Source organism: Phasianus colchicus, chromosome 22 (genome assembly GCF_987193195.1).
Source record: "Phasianus colchicus chromosome 22, bPhaCol1.hap1.1, whole genome shotgun sequence".
NCBI lineage: Eukaryota > Metazoa > Chordata > Aves > Galliformes > Phasianidae > Phasianus > Phasianus colchicus.
The window spans coordinates 5132734-5147675 of record NC_143457.1 but is presented as its reverse complement, the minus strand read 5'-3'; the positions used below and the strand labels follow the sequence as shown (position 1 = coordinate 5147675).

The 14942-nt window shown below is 46.8% G+C and overlaps 1 protein-coding gene across 1 annotated transcript in view; it reads left to right on the top strand.

Annotated features, from left to right (window-relative positions):
* The window catches only part of ACAP3 (ArfGAP with coiled-coil, ankyrin repeat and PH domains 3), a 68577-nt gene that overhangs the window by 34718 nt on the left and 18917 nt on the right, over window positions 1-14942 (top strand). The window contains exons 5-10 of the mRNA XM_031613472.2: window positions 5021-5079; window positions 7301-7484; window positions 9653-9697; window positions 10147-10242; window positions 10568-10642; window positions 11146-11157. Coding sequence (XP_031469332.2) covers window positions 5021-5079; window positions 7301-7484; window positions 9653-9697; window positions 10147-10242; window positions 10568-10642; window positions 11146-11157 — 471 coding nt within the window. The remainder of the gene's footprint in view (window positions 1-5020; window positions 5080-7300; window positions 7485-9652; window positions 9698-10146; window positions 10243-10567; window positions 10643-11145; window positions 11158-14942) is intronic.

Here is a 14942-nt window from a genome sequence, read left to right as displayed (position 1 = left end):
TGAGCTCCAGAGCATTACCACCTTTGTCTTAATGTGCCAAGAGCAAAAATCATCACAGCATCCTTTGGGAGACAGATGACAGAAGAGTGAATTTAGTTCAGAGGAGCCAAGTCTGCGTTCCATGCCTTTTTGTACTCTTAGCCACCTGCACTTGGGCTAATGCCTTCTTCCTTGTCAAAGCATGCACAGGAGTTAGAAAGCTCCCTGCAGCACTCATAGGGGAGCAGTTCACAGCCTCCTCCATGGGATGTTTGTGCAGTGGGTGGCAGACAGAGATGCCAGACCCTTGCAGCAACTTTCCTGCACAGCTCGCCAATGGGAACCATTCATTTCCTTTCTCATGAGCTGAGTGGCATGAGCTGGAATTTTGCTGGAGGGGCTGAGGTCTGCCCTGGGAGCCCTCCTCCTCACTGCATACCACACTGCAGTCAATAAATTTTGACTGTGGCTTGCCAAGCTCTTCTGCACTGGGAAAGCTCCTTGCTTGTCTACAGACAGATGCTTGCCATCAGCTCCAGAACCTGTTTGTTTTTTTGCTCACCTCCTTCCTTCCTCTTTCTCAATCTCCCCAAAGCACAAAACAAGTTGAAAGGCATCAGCAATCTGCCAGACTGCACACGAGAAAATGACTTTTCTCTCTTTTCATGCAATGTATTATGAACGTAATTAAGTATTACAAGGTATCCCTGTAGGTAAAGCAGCACAGAGTTGCCTACCAGGTCCAGAAGGGTAGCTTATAATTATTTGCCACTGGACATATACTGTAAGGCCAAGGCATTGGTGCTTGGAATTACAGCAGTGCAGAAACTCATGATTTTGTTTACACCCCACTGCCAAAAAAATCCTGATAAACCATAGACTTCAAGTGGATCTTTTTGCTCCCAAAACTTCAGGTTAGGCTGGAGTTCACTGCAGTGCTGCCTGCTGTTTTTTCGATGCATGAGGAGGTGAAATCAGTTATGAAGTGGGATAGCATTGGAGTGTTCATAATCATTATTACATGGAGTCAGGTGCAGGGAGCTGTGAGCTGGAGAGATGGGAAGATTTCCTATTCACATGCTTGGGATGAAAGCACTTGGGGTCAGGAAGGAACTGTGGCAGCTCTCTCTGGGTATTGCTCTGCCTTCCTCTTGGGGGCACATTTCCTTCCTGAGGGTCACCTGGATATTTACAGTGGTGGAAGAATTCCTTGCTATTTCAGGAACTTGGGTTTTCCACTCATGCCTTTGGTTTCTTCTCTTTTTTGTCCTTTGTACTCAAGGCAGCTCTCTGCAGCCTCGAGTAGGGAGAAGGCTGGAGAAGGGAGGGGATGTTCTCTGGATTCCTTTGGACCAGCTTGACCAAGGGAATTCCTAACAGCAACCCAAACCCAGGGGAAGGGTTTGAGTCACCAGAACCAGTGAGAAAGATTTACTGAAGGAATCAGTGCCAAGAGCAGACATGGGAAGAGCCTTCTGAAAGGGACAGTCCCTGTGACATTTTCATTCACAAAAGCAGTTTTGTTCCATGAACCATCTTGGGCCATTTCAAGACCTCACAAATGTATCTGAAAGCATTTTGTGTTGACATTTCACATTCCATTGCAGTATTAATCCCAAAGGCACGTGAGAATGTGACTAACTGTACTTACGTGGCTCACTGCTGCATTAACAGTGTAGGACATGGGGTCAGGTGTGGGGAAGGGGCTATGGGCTAGCTGTCTAGGGCTACTAGAGCTGGTAAATAAATAAAAAGGTGGGAAAGACATTAGGAGAAAACAATCAACAAAAATCAACCCATAAAAACGATCAATAAAAATCAAAATAGAGAAAATCCCCAAGCAGCTCCCAGCTACAAAGCCTCCCTTTAATTTATCTGCCAGCCTGCCTACACGTTTGCTTTCTGACATCCTTATCTGCACTTTTTTGTGCTCTTTCCCATGCAGTTCCTTCTCTCTATCTAATCAGAAAGATAAGGAAAGCAAGAGGATGAGGGTGAAAGTGGTGCTGAGATAAGGCTGCTCTGTCTGAGCCCCCTTAGAGCACCATCAGCAGCACCAGGTATTTTCCACCTCGTGAACACTGCCCTCACCATTTTGCCTCCAGGCATCACTGTGAGCTCCACCAAACCTTCCCTGTCTGCCACAGGTCACTGCAGCTCTGCTAAGGATCCTCTAGCAGGAGCTGGAGCAGCTTGCAGGGGAGGTTTGGCTGTGCTGAATGAGCCAGGAAACGTTTCCTGCTGACAAGAAGAAAAGCCACCCAAGCTGCGATGAGTCAGTGGGGCAGATGGCAGATGTCATGGGTGGAGGACAGTGGTGGAGTTCAGGGAAGGATGAGAGCAGAGTGCTTCCAAGCTGCCTGCTGTCCCCAGGGCTGGGTGCACCACTTGCATGTTCTGCTAGCACTGGGGAGGGTCCAGGTGCACCCAGCATCAGTTTAGGATACCCAATTACTACCTGACAAGGGATGTTGTCCCATCTCCTGGTGCCACAGTTGTGTCCTAGTGCAATGACATTACATTAGGCTTGGATGAGATGCTACTGTTTGAGGTTTGATGCCAGTGCTGGATCCCAAGTTTCAGAAAGACAGATTTTGGGGCATTTCTACAATATCTTAAGAAATCTACTTTTATTTTCCAGGAAGGGAGAAGCAGCTTTGATAATACGTGAGGGGCAGGAACAAGCATCCCATGAACTGAAGTGATTGGTTGACATCCCAAAGCTGTAATCAAAGTAGTGCTGTTGGCTTGCATTCCAGAGGCACTGCAGATGGAACTCTGTTTATGGGTGGCATTTATCTGCTGTGCCATCGCTTAAGAGAGGCAGGGCCAAACCACACAGCCCAACCAGATGGGAATAAAAGCTGTGTTAACTCCTCTCCTTCATGCTGACCCTCCTCAACACAGATGTGTGTGAGTCATAGGCTGGACTTCCCATGCCTTGGTGGAAGCTGAGAGAGGGTGGGGTGATATTTGGTCTGGAAAATCTTATCCCAAATGATTTGTTCCAAGTATGTCTGGGAAAAGAGAATAAGCCAAAGAATGATTTTATAGTTGAAATTCTGGGTCTTTAAACTCCATTTATTTTGCATTGGAAATTAGGTGGGACCTACTTGGGTATGCTGTTTTGATCTTACCTGGCTAAATGTAAGAGGAAATAAAGAGTAATGTGGATATCAGTGTTTCTGAGCAGAGATGCTGCTGGCAGGAGAGGCATATTTATTATCTGGTATCCTCTCACCACAACTGTCAGCCCCTGCCCAAAGCTTGCACCATGGGAAGACTGGGATGGAGGTCAGCATGGCCTTATGGTGTAATAGGAGCAGGGGAGAGGACCATGAGCAGAACAGTATATGGTTGTACACGTCTTTTTTTCCTTACATGTATAGCTCTCCTGTTCTGATACAGATGTATCAGATGTATTTAAATGTATATTCTACTTTAAAATGCTCATCTGCACCACAGGCTCATATCCTCCTTTCCCTGAACTTATCACTCCAGTGGAAACCAGTGATGGAAGCTTTCCAGATGGAGGTGCAGGTGGATGCCAGAAGGCTTTCTTGCCATCTGTATATCCCTGCCATGGTATCATGGGTAGAAGGAAGCATCACCAATGCACAAACAGCATTTAGGGAAGCTGCTCCATGTGAAAAAATGCAGACAAATAGTTCTTGGAGTTCTCTCTGGAAGGGCAAATGGATGCCAAGAGCAGTGAATAATTTACATTGGTAAAAAATGCAGAGACTGAGAACATGGCCCATGCTCCAGTGCATAAAGAGGGATGGAGAGCATTTGGGTCTGGGGCTGAGAACATAGTGATGCTCCTTTGAATTCCCAGACTGCTCTTATCTACACAAGCCCAGTAATGCACAGAATCTTGGATAATTGGGTGGGGTTTCAAGAGAACCTGCTTTAAAACCTCCCACTGGGAATCTTAAGCTTGTCTCAAAGAGAAAGGAAAAAAGAGCAAACTCATTCTGTGGCTCAGACAGCCTCTGCTGAAAGGGCTGTGGTCATTTGAGGAGAGAAAGCAAGGCCAAATGCTGGATTGGGAAATGCCATTTCTCCTTTAGGAGGAAAGGCCCAATTATTGCTGTGTGATCTACATTCAGCTGGCTGCCCGGGACACAATGTGAAGTTGGAACAAACGAGCCAAGGCTACACATGCCAAACAGCTGCAGTGATGCCAGACTCCAGCACTGATGTTTCAGGGCTTCATTAAGGCTTGGGCCAGTGCCTGGGTCTTGTGCTCCTGAAGTGAGATGGGGTCCTTGTCCATTGCTCATGGGTCACTCTTGCTAGCTGCTGCCTGACCAAAGGCTTCTCTGTGTAACCCTGGGATGAGATGCCCTCCTTGCTGCAGCAGCTGTGTGGTCTGGGAGCCTCTCTCCATCTGGTCCCAATTATCCAAGATCCTGTGCATCTCAAGCCCTGTCTGGAACAGAGAGGGATGGATGGAAGGGAGCTGAGCAGGCTCCTTTGTGCCTTCTTTTAAGGGAAGGTGGGAAGGGTTGGGGATGAGATGAGCAGAGGGTGTAGAGAAATGGTCCTATATTTTTTTGTGAGAAATAGACAGGAGTGTAATGTGTGAAAGATCTGTAGGAACTAACTGTTTATACCACCTTTCTTGGACTTATGTTCATCAGCATGTGGGTCTGATGGGCCTTCAGACGATGCTCCTGTCTACTTCCCAGGACACTGTGGTGTTGAGGTGACAGTGCCCTCCTCTGGCAAAATGAGCAATTTGAGGCTCTGGAGAGAGATGGTTCAAAATTGGCTCTAGAGATGGTTGCTCTTTTAAGAAAGTAGGTTGGTGGCTCAGGTCTCACATGCTTGGAGAGCTGCAGTGCAGGAGCTCTGCACTTGTAAGGGACTACTGCAGCCAGAGGGCAAAAAAAGTCATTATCCATTGCATAACAGTTGAGCAGTGGGCATGACCAAACCCTGGAGTAATGCTAAGGTCCTAGATGGCATCTGTTTGCTAGCTCCTAAATGCTTCCATATTGCAAACATATTTGATATTCTTTTTCTTTTCTTTCAGATCCTGTTTGACCAGGCTCAGAGGTCTGTTCGACAGCAGCTGCACAATTTTGTGAAAGAGTGAGTATTTGTCTTATCAATTTGGTTTTCAGCTTCTTCAACTTCTACTGGAAATAGCACTGAAGGCTCTGCTTGGGGCAGAAGAGACACTGAAGGCAGAATAAAGGATCTGTTGTGATGGCTGCTGCTGGACACAAGGCATAATTCCAGATCAGAGCAGCATCTCGAAGTCTGGCAGAGTTCCTCTGCAGAGCCCCTCTGCTTCCTTCCCCTCACACTGAGTCTGGAAGTCAAACAAATTCTAGTGCTCAGATCTGTGCAGATCAGGGCCAGCTCCACATTGGTGTTATGTTAAATTCAGAATTTCCTTGATGGAAACCACTGCGTGCTTGCAGTAAACTGATGCATGCTTGCAGAAGGGAAGAACTTCCGTGCCCAATAACTTCAAGACCCATCCAAATGAATGTATTCTTGGCTCCCTGCATGGTGTGCTCAGTCACCCAGGGCTGGAGTGGCCCAGGAAGCCAGTTGGATGGGGACAGTCTGTAGCTGTGATGAAGTCTCAGCAATCTCTCTCTGCTATCTCTGCGCTAACAGCTTCCTCCAAGAGCATCTTTTCCCTGGGGCAGGTACCACGTGCAGTGTGGGATCCCAAATTGGCTGAATGTAGGTCAGAGGCATCCCAGGCCTCCAGCTAAGCACGATCTGGTTGCCATGGGAACCAGTGACTGAATCCCTCAGCAGCTGTGTGGTTTGGTGTAGGGAGCCCCAGCTGACCCCCCCCCATTCCCCAACCTCCTGCCTGGCACTCACCCTACCCCCACTTTCTCTATAATCATTTCTCTGATGAGTTGAGATTTAATCTGCTTAAAGCTGGCAGCGGGAAAGGGAATTTCACCTTCACTTTGGCTCTGTCATCCTTTCAGCATCTTTGCAATTTACTTTTCACGTTCGCTTTGCTCAGCCTCTGCACGTGCAGGCTCTGTTGGGTGGATCTTTGCATTGCTCCTGCCCTTAACTGGGGAGGTCATTTCTACACCTGGAACCATTTTGAGGATGGGAATAAAGAACAAATGTAAACTATTTCCTTACATGGTGATTCATATATATGAGGGCAATATTCACCTCCTAGCCTGCCTTCTGCATCCTTAAGCCCTGAAGGTCTCTGCTGGGTGGTAAACATGGAAGAAGCCAGCTTGCCCTGATGGTGCTGTCAGTAGCCAGATGCTCTGTGAGTGCCTCAGCACATTGCTGGGCTGCAAACCTTGCTGAGTAGGAGGCTTTTATTAGCTATGGCTGCAGTCATCCCGCTGCAGCCTGGTTTAGGAGGGTGAGCTGAGAATTCCCCAGCAGCATCTCATGCCTCCAAACTCCTGCTCCTTCCTACGGTGAATATGCAGAGGAGAGGAGGCTGTAGGTTAAGTTGGCCAGAGGCTGATCCATACATCAGTGCATGCAGTTTCAAATAGTTTGCCATCGGGCTGAATTCAGCTGTCACTGGCTGTTGTCATACCTTCATCTGCCCTAGGGCAAAGAATAGGTGGGTGTTACTTATTTACTGGCAGTTTTCAACTGCTTTGTTAAGTTATTAGAACAATTTGTCATTGAGGTAAGCAGAAGTCCCATGGGTAGAAAGTAGAGGTGAGCACTGCATCTGTTCACCATCATTCATGATTCATGAGGCACAAATAAAGCATAGCAAGTTGATATTGTGAATCAGGTATTTCCCATTGCAAAAATCAATGTGCCTAGTGTACAAGGGGAAAAAGTGAAATGCCTGGGATTGAATCAGATAGACAGAATCAGCTGGATGGCCTGGCTGCTCTGATTGAATGCCCTCTCCTGAATTGGAAAAGCAGCTGGTTTTGTTCTTTGTCACAGAGTGAAAGAGGAGGCATGTGTTTTTACAGACAGGATCTGAAATTTTGTGCTCACTGCTTCTTCTGAGGGCAGGTGTGGTCTGTACGTAGGGCTGGATGTGGGCTTAGCTTTCTGGATGCTGTCCTGGGAGGATTTCCTTAAGGCTTTGAAGGCACTGTGTAAGATCCGGCATCTTTCCTTGCCAAGTTTCTCTGAAGCCAATCTAATGCTTGTCTGGAGCCAGTCCAGCTGGACACAGTGACACTTTGTGGGGTGAGTTAGGATGCCAGGGACATCTGGAGCAAGATCTGAGTGATCATAGTGCACCTGGTTCCATCCCTCCCTCCTCAGTTGTTATCAGCAATATTCTACCCGTGGTGTAACAATGATTTCCCACCACCTCAACTTCTTTGGGTTTCAGTGATGTCCGGAAATTCAAGGAAACCAAGAAACAGTTTGACAAAGTGAGAGAAGACATGGAGATTTCACTGGTGAAGAACGCCCAGGCGCCTCGGCACAAACCCCATGAAGTGGAGGAGGCAACAGGAACCCTGACCATAACCAGAAAATGTTTTCGGCATCTGGCCCTCGACTACGTGTTGCAGGTTGGTGTCTGCTCCCTCTGCTATGGCTGCATCTCCCAGAACGAAGCATCACAGGCAGGTTGCTAAATCTGCCCTAGAAGTTGATGAGTGAGAGGAACAAATGGGGTTCAGAAGTGTTTCGGTTTGCCAATTCGTGGAATGTTTTAACCTTTGTCCTCAGGGCATCGTTGGAATTGGTGTGTGAGGGTGTGAAAGCAGCAAGGTTTGCTCCAGTTCCTGGTGTAGCTGTGCCATCACATTGCAGTAGGTTTCAGGATTCTTTGAGCTGCCTTTTGTCAGAACCCAGCCTATTTCTGTGAAAGCCTGTCTGCTTGAAATAGCCACAGGATGAGGGTATGAGTGCTAGAAGAGAGACTCTTCCCCAAGCCTTCAGCTGCTGTCATTGTTTTTACATATATTTGTCTTCGCATGGCACTGACACAACTACATGCATATATCTTCTCCTTCCTAAAAATGTTACAGCAAAAATAAGAAGGAAAATCTCAATCACTTTTCAATAAGAAATTAAATGCTTCTTTAGATGGAATTTCTCTTCCCAGTGGGAGATTTCATGCAGGAGCACTCATTTGCTGCATCCAGAATGATGAAGGATTTTTCTTTGAGTCACCCATAGGCTTCACATCAGGTCTGTCATTCTGAGCAGTGGGCATATGAAGCAAACTGTGTTTACTGATCCTTGTGTGGCTCCACTGTCACTCCTGCAGCACCAAACAGAGACCATCTGCCAACATGCTTTGTCTGATCATGGGGTAGTCCCAGTGCAGCTGGAAAAGCAATGCTTTCCTCTTGCTGTATAAATCATGCATGTCTTCACTCCTCTAGGACTACAAGTCTTTGCATCTAGGATGATTGAAAGTGTTTGCTGTTCAGGTCACACTCTAGTAAACTCTGTCAAATGCCATTTGTCCCACTGACGAAGAGGAAGAGTTTCTTTAATGTGCTGATCCAAAACTGGGGAAATTTCCCTGTTGGCCTACTGCAAGGTACCAATCTAAATCTATTAGTCCCAAAAAGCATAGATGTAAAGCTGCCCAGGCATTATTTAGTGTTTAATTAAGGATGTACTGAAGAGAGTTATAATTGTATTCTTGTATATTTGGGTCAAATTCTTTTTCCTGAACCTGAATGGCCGCACAACTGAGGGGCAATTTCTTTTCATTAATTAAAACTATACCCAAATTGCAGCAAGATTACCCGCCACAAATCCCAGCTCAAATATGTGGGAAAAGGAATGGCTTGGCTCACAGCAAAAATGAACTCACTGCAAGCCTAATGCTTTCGAGCAAACTGATACTGCATTTGTGAGTGAGTTATTAACACTAGAACTGACTGTCATGGGAACATATTGTTTGTGACACAGCTGAAACCCCATAGAAGCCTTCTGCTACAGCTGACAGTGTTTTTCAGTGCTAATTGCAGCACTTTAAACTTACCAGCATAGCTTGTGGGGTCTGTGGGCAAGGTGCTATGCAGCTACCAGCTATTTCTTTTTCATTTTTGAAATGCTGCTGAACTAGGTGAGTTCTCAGCCTCTCACGTTTATTTATTTTTTGATTTTAAACCTTGAGGATGTTTTTCCTTTCGTGAAGCAGGCCTCTTCTTCCACACCCCAGGAGCCCAAGAGCATTGGCAATGGCTCAGATCATCCTAACCACTGCTGCTTCAGTGCGAAGGGGCTGCAGGGATCTCTGGGGCAGTCAGCCAGGCACTTTTCTCTGCAAAAAGCATGCAAAGGGTCTGTACACTGAGAACATAGGCCCACTGCAGGTACAATTTCACAATAGGCTCCACTATGCTTATTAAAAAAGCCTGTGATGCTGCACCGGTTCCTCTCAGCCTGCAAAGGGAAATCAAACCAGTGACCTGATGGATTAAACACATCCTTCATATGATGCCAAATGAGTCTCCAGGGTCACTATTTGTTGTCAGCTTATGTACAAACGTACATCTGGCAGAGATCTCAATCAATGGGTCAGAAAACTTCTCTGCTGTTATCCTTTCTATTCCATCTGGAGCTTACCTTTTCAGAAGCTGGCTCTGTGGTACTGTCCTTGAATAGTCTCTGTTTTGCTGCTAGGGGCACTGCAACAAGTTGTTCCTACTTAAATCCCCATATTGGACTCCCTAATGCTGCTGATGCTGAGAGTCTTATCTTGATCCCTTCACAGATCAATGTCCTGCAGGCCAAGAAGAAGTTTGAAATACTGGATGCGGTAAGGGCTCTGTGTTTTCTCTGGCTGCTCTCAGTGACTCAATGAAAGGCAGCCCTCTCCATTTCAGGTTGCATGGGTCAGCATACCAACTCCTCGGTCTGCCCTGGAGATTCTGTCTGTCTGGGACTGCTCGGGGGCTGCAGGTATGCTAACAAGAGGGGAGATTGAAGGCCCAGAGCAGTACTTCACAGCCCTGACCCAGAGGGTACTCTAAGGGGTGAAGGATGCTGCTCTCAGTGCTTTGTGCTCAAGACAAGGGTTACCTGGCAGCGTGCAAGGATTTGTGACAGGAAGAAAGAAGAGAAGAGGGAGAGGCACATAGTGAATAAGTTGGTTTGGGAAAGGAAAGCGTTAGAGCTGTGCCTTGAGGGGATGTTCTTTGTGGGAAATAAGGGTTAAGAACTCCTCATGCTGTCCTCTTCCAACCTTGCTTTTATTTCTCTCCCCAGATGCTGTCCTTCATGCATGCCCAGTACACCTTCTTCCAGCAGGGCTACAGTCTTCTCCATGAGCTGGATCCCTACATGAAGAAGCTTGCCACAGAGGTGAGGGATAGAGAATCTGTCTGATTCAATCTGCCCATTTGTACCCTTTTTGTCCTGAAAGGATGTCCTTGTTCCCATTTAGCTACTTGGTAATCATGGAGTGGACAGGGCATCTGAGCTGCTTGATGGATGCACTCTGCTGCACACTTGGGGTAGCAGCCAGGAGCCACAGTAACTTCCAGTGCCCAACCAAACACAGCCTGGGGCCCTTTTCCCCTCTTGTGAGGGCTTACAGTTTTGGGGAGGGTTGGTAGAGCCATAGAGCAGCGCTGTAGAGATGGACTCATAAGCTTATAATTCTCCTTTGTGTTCTCCCCCACTGTAGCTGGACCAGCTGGTGATTGATTCTGCAGTGGAGAAGAGAGAGATGGAGCATAAACATGCAATGATACAGCAGAGGGTGAGTTTCTGGGGCTGCAGCTTGATGTGTGCAAGCATTGTCTGGCAAGACCTGTGAATGCCAGCTACTGCAATACCAGCACATCCCTTCTGACACTTCTCTGTTCACATGTGTCCAGTTCAGTTCCCCATCACAGCCCTGTGCCCCATTGTTAGGAAGCACTGTAGCAACATGTCTGAGTGCCCAGCCCAGATGGCCAGAATCTTTATTAAATCACCCAGCAAACGAATTCATGGATGCATTTTTTGGTACCTACAGACATGAGCCATGGTAACTGTGTGTGCTCCCACCTGCTGTAATTGGGAAGAACCACCATGATGAGGGAGCTACTAGAATTTATTATGAAGCCAATATGAGCCTTCAGTAGAGATGCAGCTTTGGTTAATGTAGGCTCTGATTTTCCAGGCCATTCATTTGGTCAACAATCCAAAATTCTTGTAGAAAACAACTAATTTTTTTTTCATTTTCCTTTTCTTTCATGGGTTACTGACATGTCCCTGCAGACCCTCCTGCAGGTGAGTACCACATTTTCTTCTTTCAGCACCTCTATTTTACTGAATTAGCACTTTGCTGCTCTGGATATTTACAAATTCTTCCTTTGAAAGCAAAACAAAGAAACTTTGCAACAGGTTTTATGCTGTAACATAAACACAGGAGATGAAATTTTAAAGCCCAGTTTCAAAAGAATTTTGTTTAATTCTCCTCAAAGCTGTTTTCAGTTCTCTTAATAGTAAAATAGGAGCCAAAGTAGATTGGAGTGTAAGAATGGAGAAAGACTAAGGCTGTCTGTAGATAACTAGCAGTATGAATTCAAACCTGACTTGTTTCTGGACATTAGATCCAAGCTTTGGAGCTGCCCATCACTAGGGCTGTTGTCAAGCCTTTTGGTTTTGCTGGCTGCTAGAGGAAAGCATGCCATAGGTGGTAAGCAAGTTGTACTCCTATATTCTGGGCACTCTGGAATGTAAGAGTTGACCAAACGTAGGAGCCTCCCCCTGCCCTCTTCTTTTCCTGTGATTACAGAACATCTCCATGCACTGCAGCACAGTATTAGGGAATTTCAGAGGGCCCTGAGAAGGAATCATTCAGGAATCTGTATCTGGCAGGCACTTTGCTGATCAATACTTTGCACCAGGACAAAACTGAGAGCCCCTCATTTTCCTTCTAATGCTCTCTCAAAAATGTCATAAGCCATGAAATGCAAACGTAACTGGATTTGAAAGCTAATGACAGACATCCCCTGTGAATCATCCTGTGCGTGTGCTCCCTGTGGTTAAGTGTTCTGAGGGAGGGGAAAACCCATCTGTGAACTCTTCATCCCCCTGGGGACGCTGCTGGAGTGATGACTTCATTCAGGGGACTGCAGAAGGTCTCTCTGGTGCAATGCATTTCAGTTTAATCTCTTTATACTGCGTGGCTTTGAATGGACTAGCAGGGAATAAAGCAGGGGTCAGGCTCTGAGAAGGAGAACAAGCATTTATTTTTCACTGTGGTGCATATGCATAGAGCTGTGTCTCCCCGTGTGTATGAGCTTGCAAGAGAACTGAACATCCCTACTGCAATGTAGAGTTTAAATCTTCCTGCCTGGCAGTGTGATGAGCTGCTTTTGGCTGCTCTGATTTGCTCCCACAGCAGAGGAACATGGCACTCCACGTCTGGTGAGCATCTCACCACCTCCATAGAGAGCACAGCACGTGTCTGAATGCGTGCCTTCATGCTCAGCCCTGCCAAACGCAGGGGTATCCTCTGCTCTCTGCAAAAATCTGGAGATTTGGTTGTACTTTAGTAGGGAGGAGTGGGAGAAGCATCTTTTCTCCTTGTTGTCTTTCTGAGCAGCATGATAGGTACAACAGGAAGGGAGGGAATCCAGTGTAAATAATGCTTTTTGGAGCGTTCCTGGGGATGGGAGAGTTGTGCAGATTCTGAAGGCAGAGCCTTTTGCACTGAGTTATCTTTAGGCAGCTGTGTGAGGGCAGCCTTAGAGCCAAGCTAAGAAAGCAGTCATTTTCTTTCATTGTTTTAATTAAAATCATTTTGGTAGGAAAGAAACTCAGCATGAATCTCGACTATTTGCTTGGATACTGAAATTCAGGTGCCTTTCCTTTTGCCTCCCCTTCCCCATTTTCCTGCATGAGCATCTGTCTCCTTTTGCATAGATTCCCAGAGCAGCTATCATTTCCAGCTGTCATCTTAACTGCTGCCCTCTCTGCTTTCCCAGTTCTAAAACCTTACAGCTCCATTTGCAGTCTCACCCTGCATATGAAAATAATGCTCACGTATGCTAAAAGGGTGCCAATAAAATCAGCAAGAGGAAAGGATGGATCTGTCTTTATAGGCTACCATAAATACAAGTTTCCTCTTTGTACCACAGGAGAATGAGTTTTAATGGGAAGGGTGGGGATGCTTCTTGAGTGTGCTTGGGATGCAGGAGTGGAAGGATTGCCTTAAAAGAGAAATTTGTGCAAAAGCTGGGGAGAGAATCTTGTTGCTTCTCCTATCTCTTAAGTGTTGAAAGAAAAACACTCTGAAACCACACGGAATGAATTTGCTCACGGGCTCACTTGTTTCAAATGGATGCACAAAAGCACATGGGCTTGTGCAGGACCACATAAGGAGGAAAATTTAGGACTCACAGCTGGAACAGAAGTTGAGGAAACTCTTCCAATGGGAAATGGGGTGGAATTATAACACTTAAGCAAAACTGGCAGGCCAGTCTGTGGAAGTAGAAGAATATGATACTGCACAGAAGCTCCTTTGGAGGCTTGTGCCAATTCCCTAGTTCAGAAAAAAGGAGGAAGCAATTGTACTTCTGTTACTGGTTTGCCTGGGAAGGGAAGGAGTGCCAAAGCAGAGCTCTCTGCCTCATTTAGCCCAGCTGGTAGATAACAAACCAGGGGCCATATGGTGCTTCACCACCCGGATTTCTGTGGCTGCAGTGGGAACAGGGGTGGGATTGCTGGCTGTAGGGTGGCCCTGCTCCTGGGGCTGGGGGAAGCAGACCCTGCTGAGAGCAGATGAGGCTGTTAAGGTCAGGGGACATTCGGTGAGCATCTTTCTGTCAACCTTGCTCTGTGCTGCTTGGCTTCTCCCGTTCCCTTCTGTGCCTCCCTGACAGCTGTATGGTAATTAGCCCTTGCTCTAAGCTGATTGACTGTGAATGGGAGGCATGGGGAGGGGGCAGGCAGGTGGTCCCCAGAGGCCAGCAGACTTCCTTCTCCTGGTGCCCCTTGCTTTGACGGGAGCCAACGGCAGAGCTTGCTGCTTCCCAAAAAGGAGTAGGAGGGGTAAAGGAGAAGGGGCTGAAAAAGAAATCCCTCCTTTCCTGCCAGCCCACGGTGCTTAGCAGAGATGCTGCTCTAAGAGAGCGAACGGAGAGAGGACGCAGCTGCTCCCTGCAGAGCCTCCCTTCCAGCTGGCATCATGAAGATTTTCAGCAGGCTTGAATACCTCCTGGTAAGGAGATTCCTGCAGCGTTGGTTTAACTTGGGGAGAAAGTTCAGGGGGCACTTTGCCCTCGGGGGGGTGCAAGGAGTGTTGCTGTAGGGCTGTGTGATACGACCCAGGTGCAAGTATAGCTTTATTACTGCAGGAGAGCAAATAGGCTTGGCTCTGTCTGTGGGATGGAAAAGGTTAGGGCAGGGTACAGATATCTAAGCATCATTTGCTGGCAAGCTGCAGAGCAGGGGGAGGTTGTTTGGTATTAGGAAATTCAAGAAACAAAAGGACTGTAGATGGGGTTTGGCTGTAATGAGTGTAAGCTGTGCAGAATGGGGATATACATGGGGGAGGTCTCCTTCAAATTCCATCTGCTTTGGAGGATGCCTTGGGTCGTACACAGTATATATACAAGGTAAAAATAGCCAGTTAGAGAAAGGCTTGAAATCTATTTGGGCACCAGAAGAGAACAGAATGTGCATGCACCAGTTTTGTGTAGAAGGGGGTGTGTGCATCCTTAGGGGCTGTGAATATTCCTCTCAGTTCTGCTATCCTTGGAATCAGAGCTGAGCAGTCACACAGCTTCTCATTTAGCTCAGGAGAAATTCTGTGCCTGGATGTACGTAATGGAATTGTTAAATAGTGAGCATTCTTTCTTAGCAAAAAAAAAAAAGGCATTTTGGATAAAGCCTTTATTTTCTATGAAGGAAAGCATTTGTCACGTGCTGTAATTTTATTTCAATTGGTACCATATAAGATACCACCAGATGGGCAGAAATGAGACCTTCCTATTTCAGGGAGCAGCACATAGGCAGGGCTGCTTACTTAGAAAACACTCCCCTGCCAAAAGCATCCAGGCAGGTGG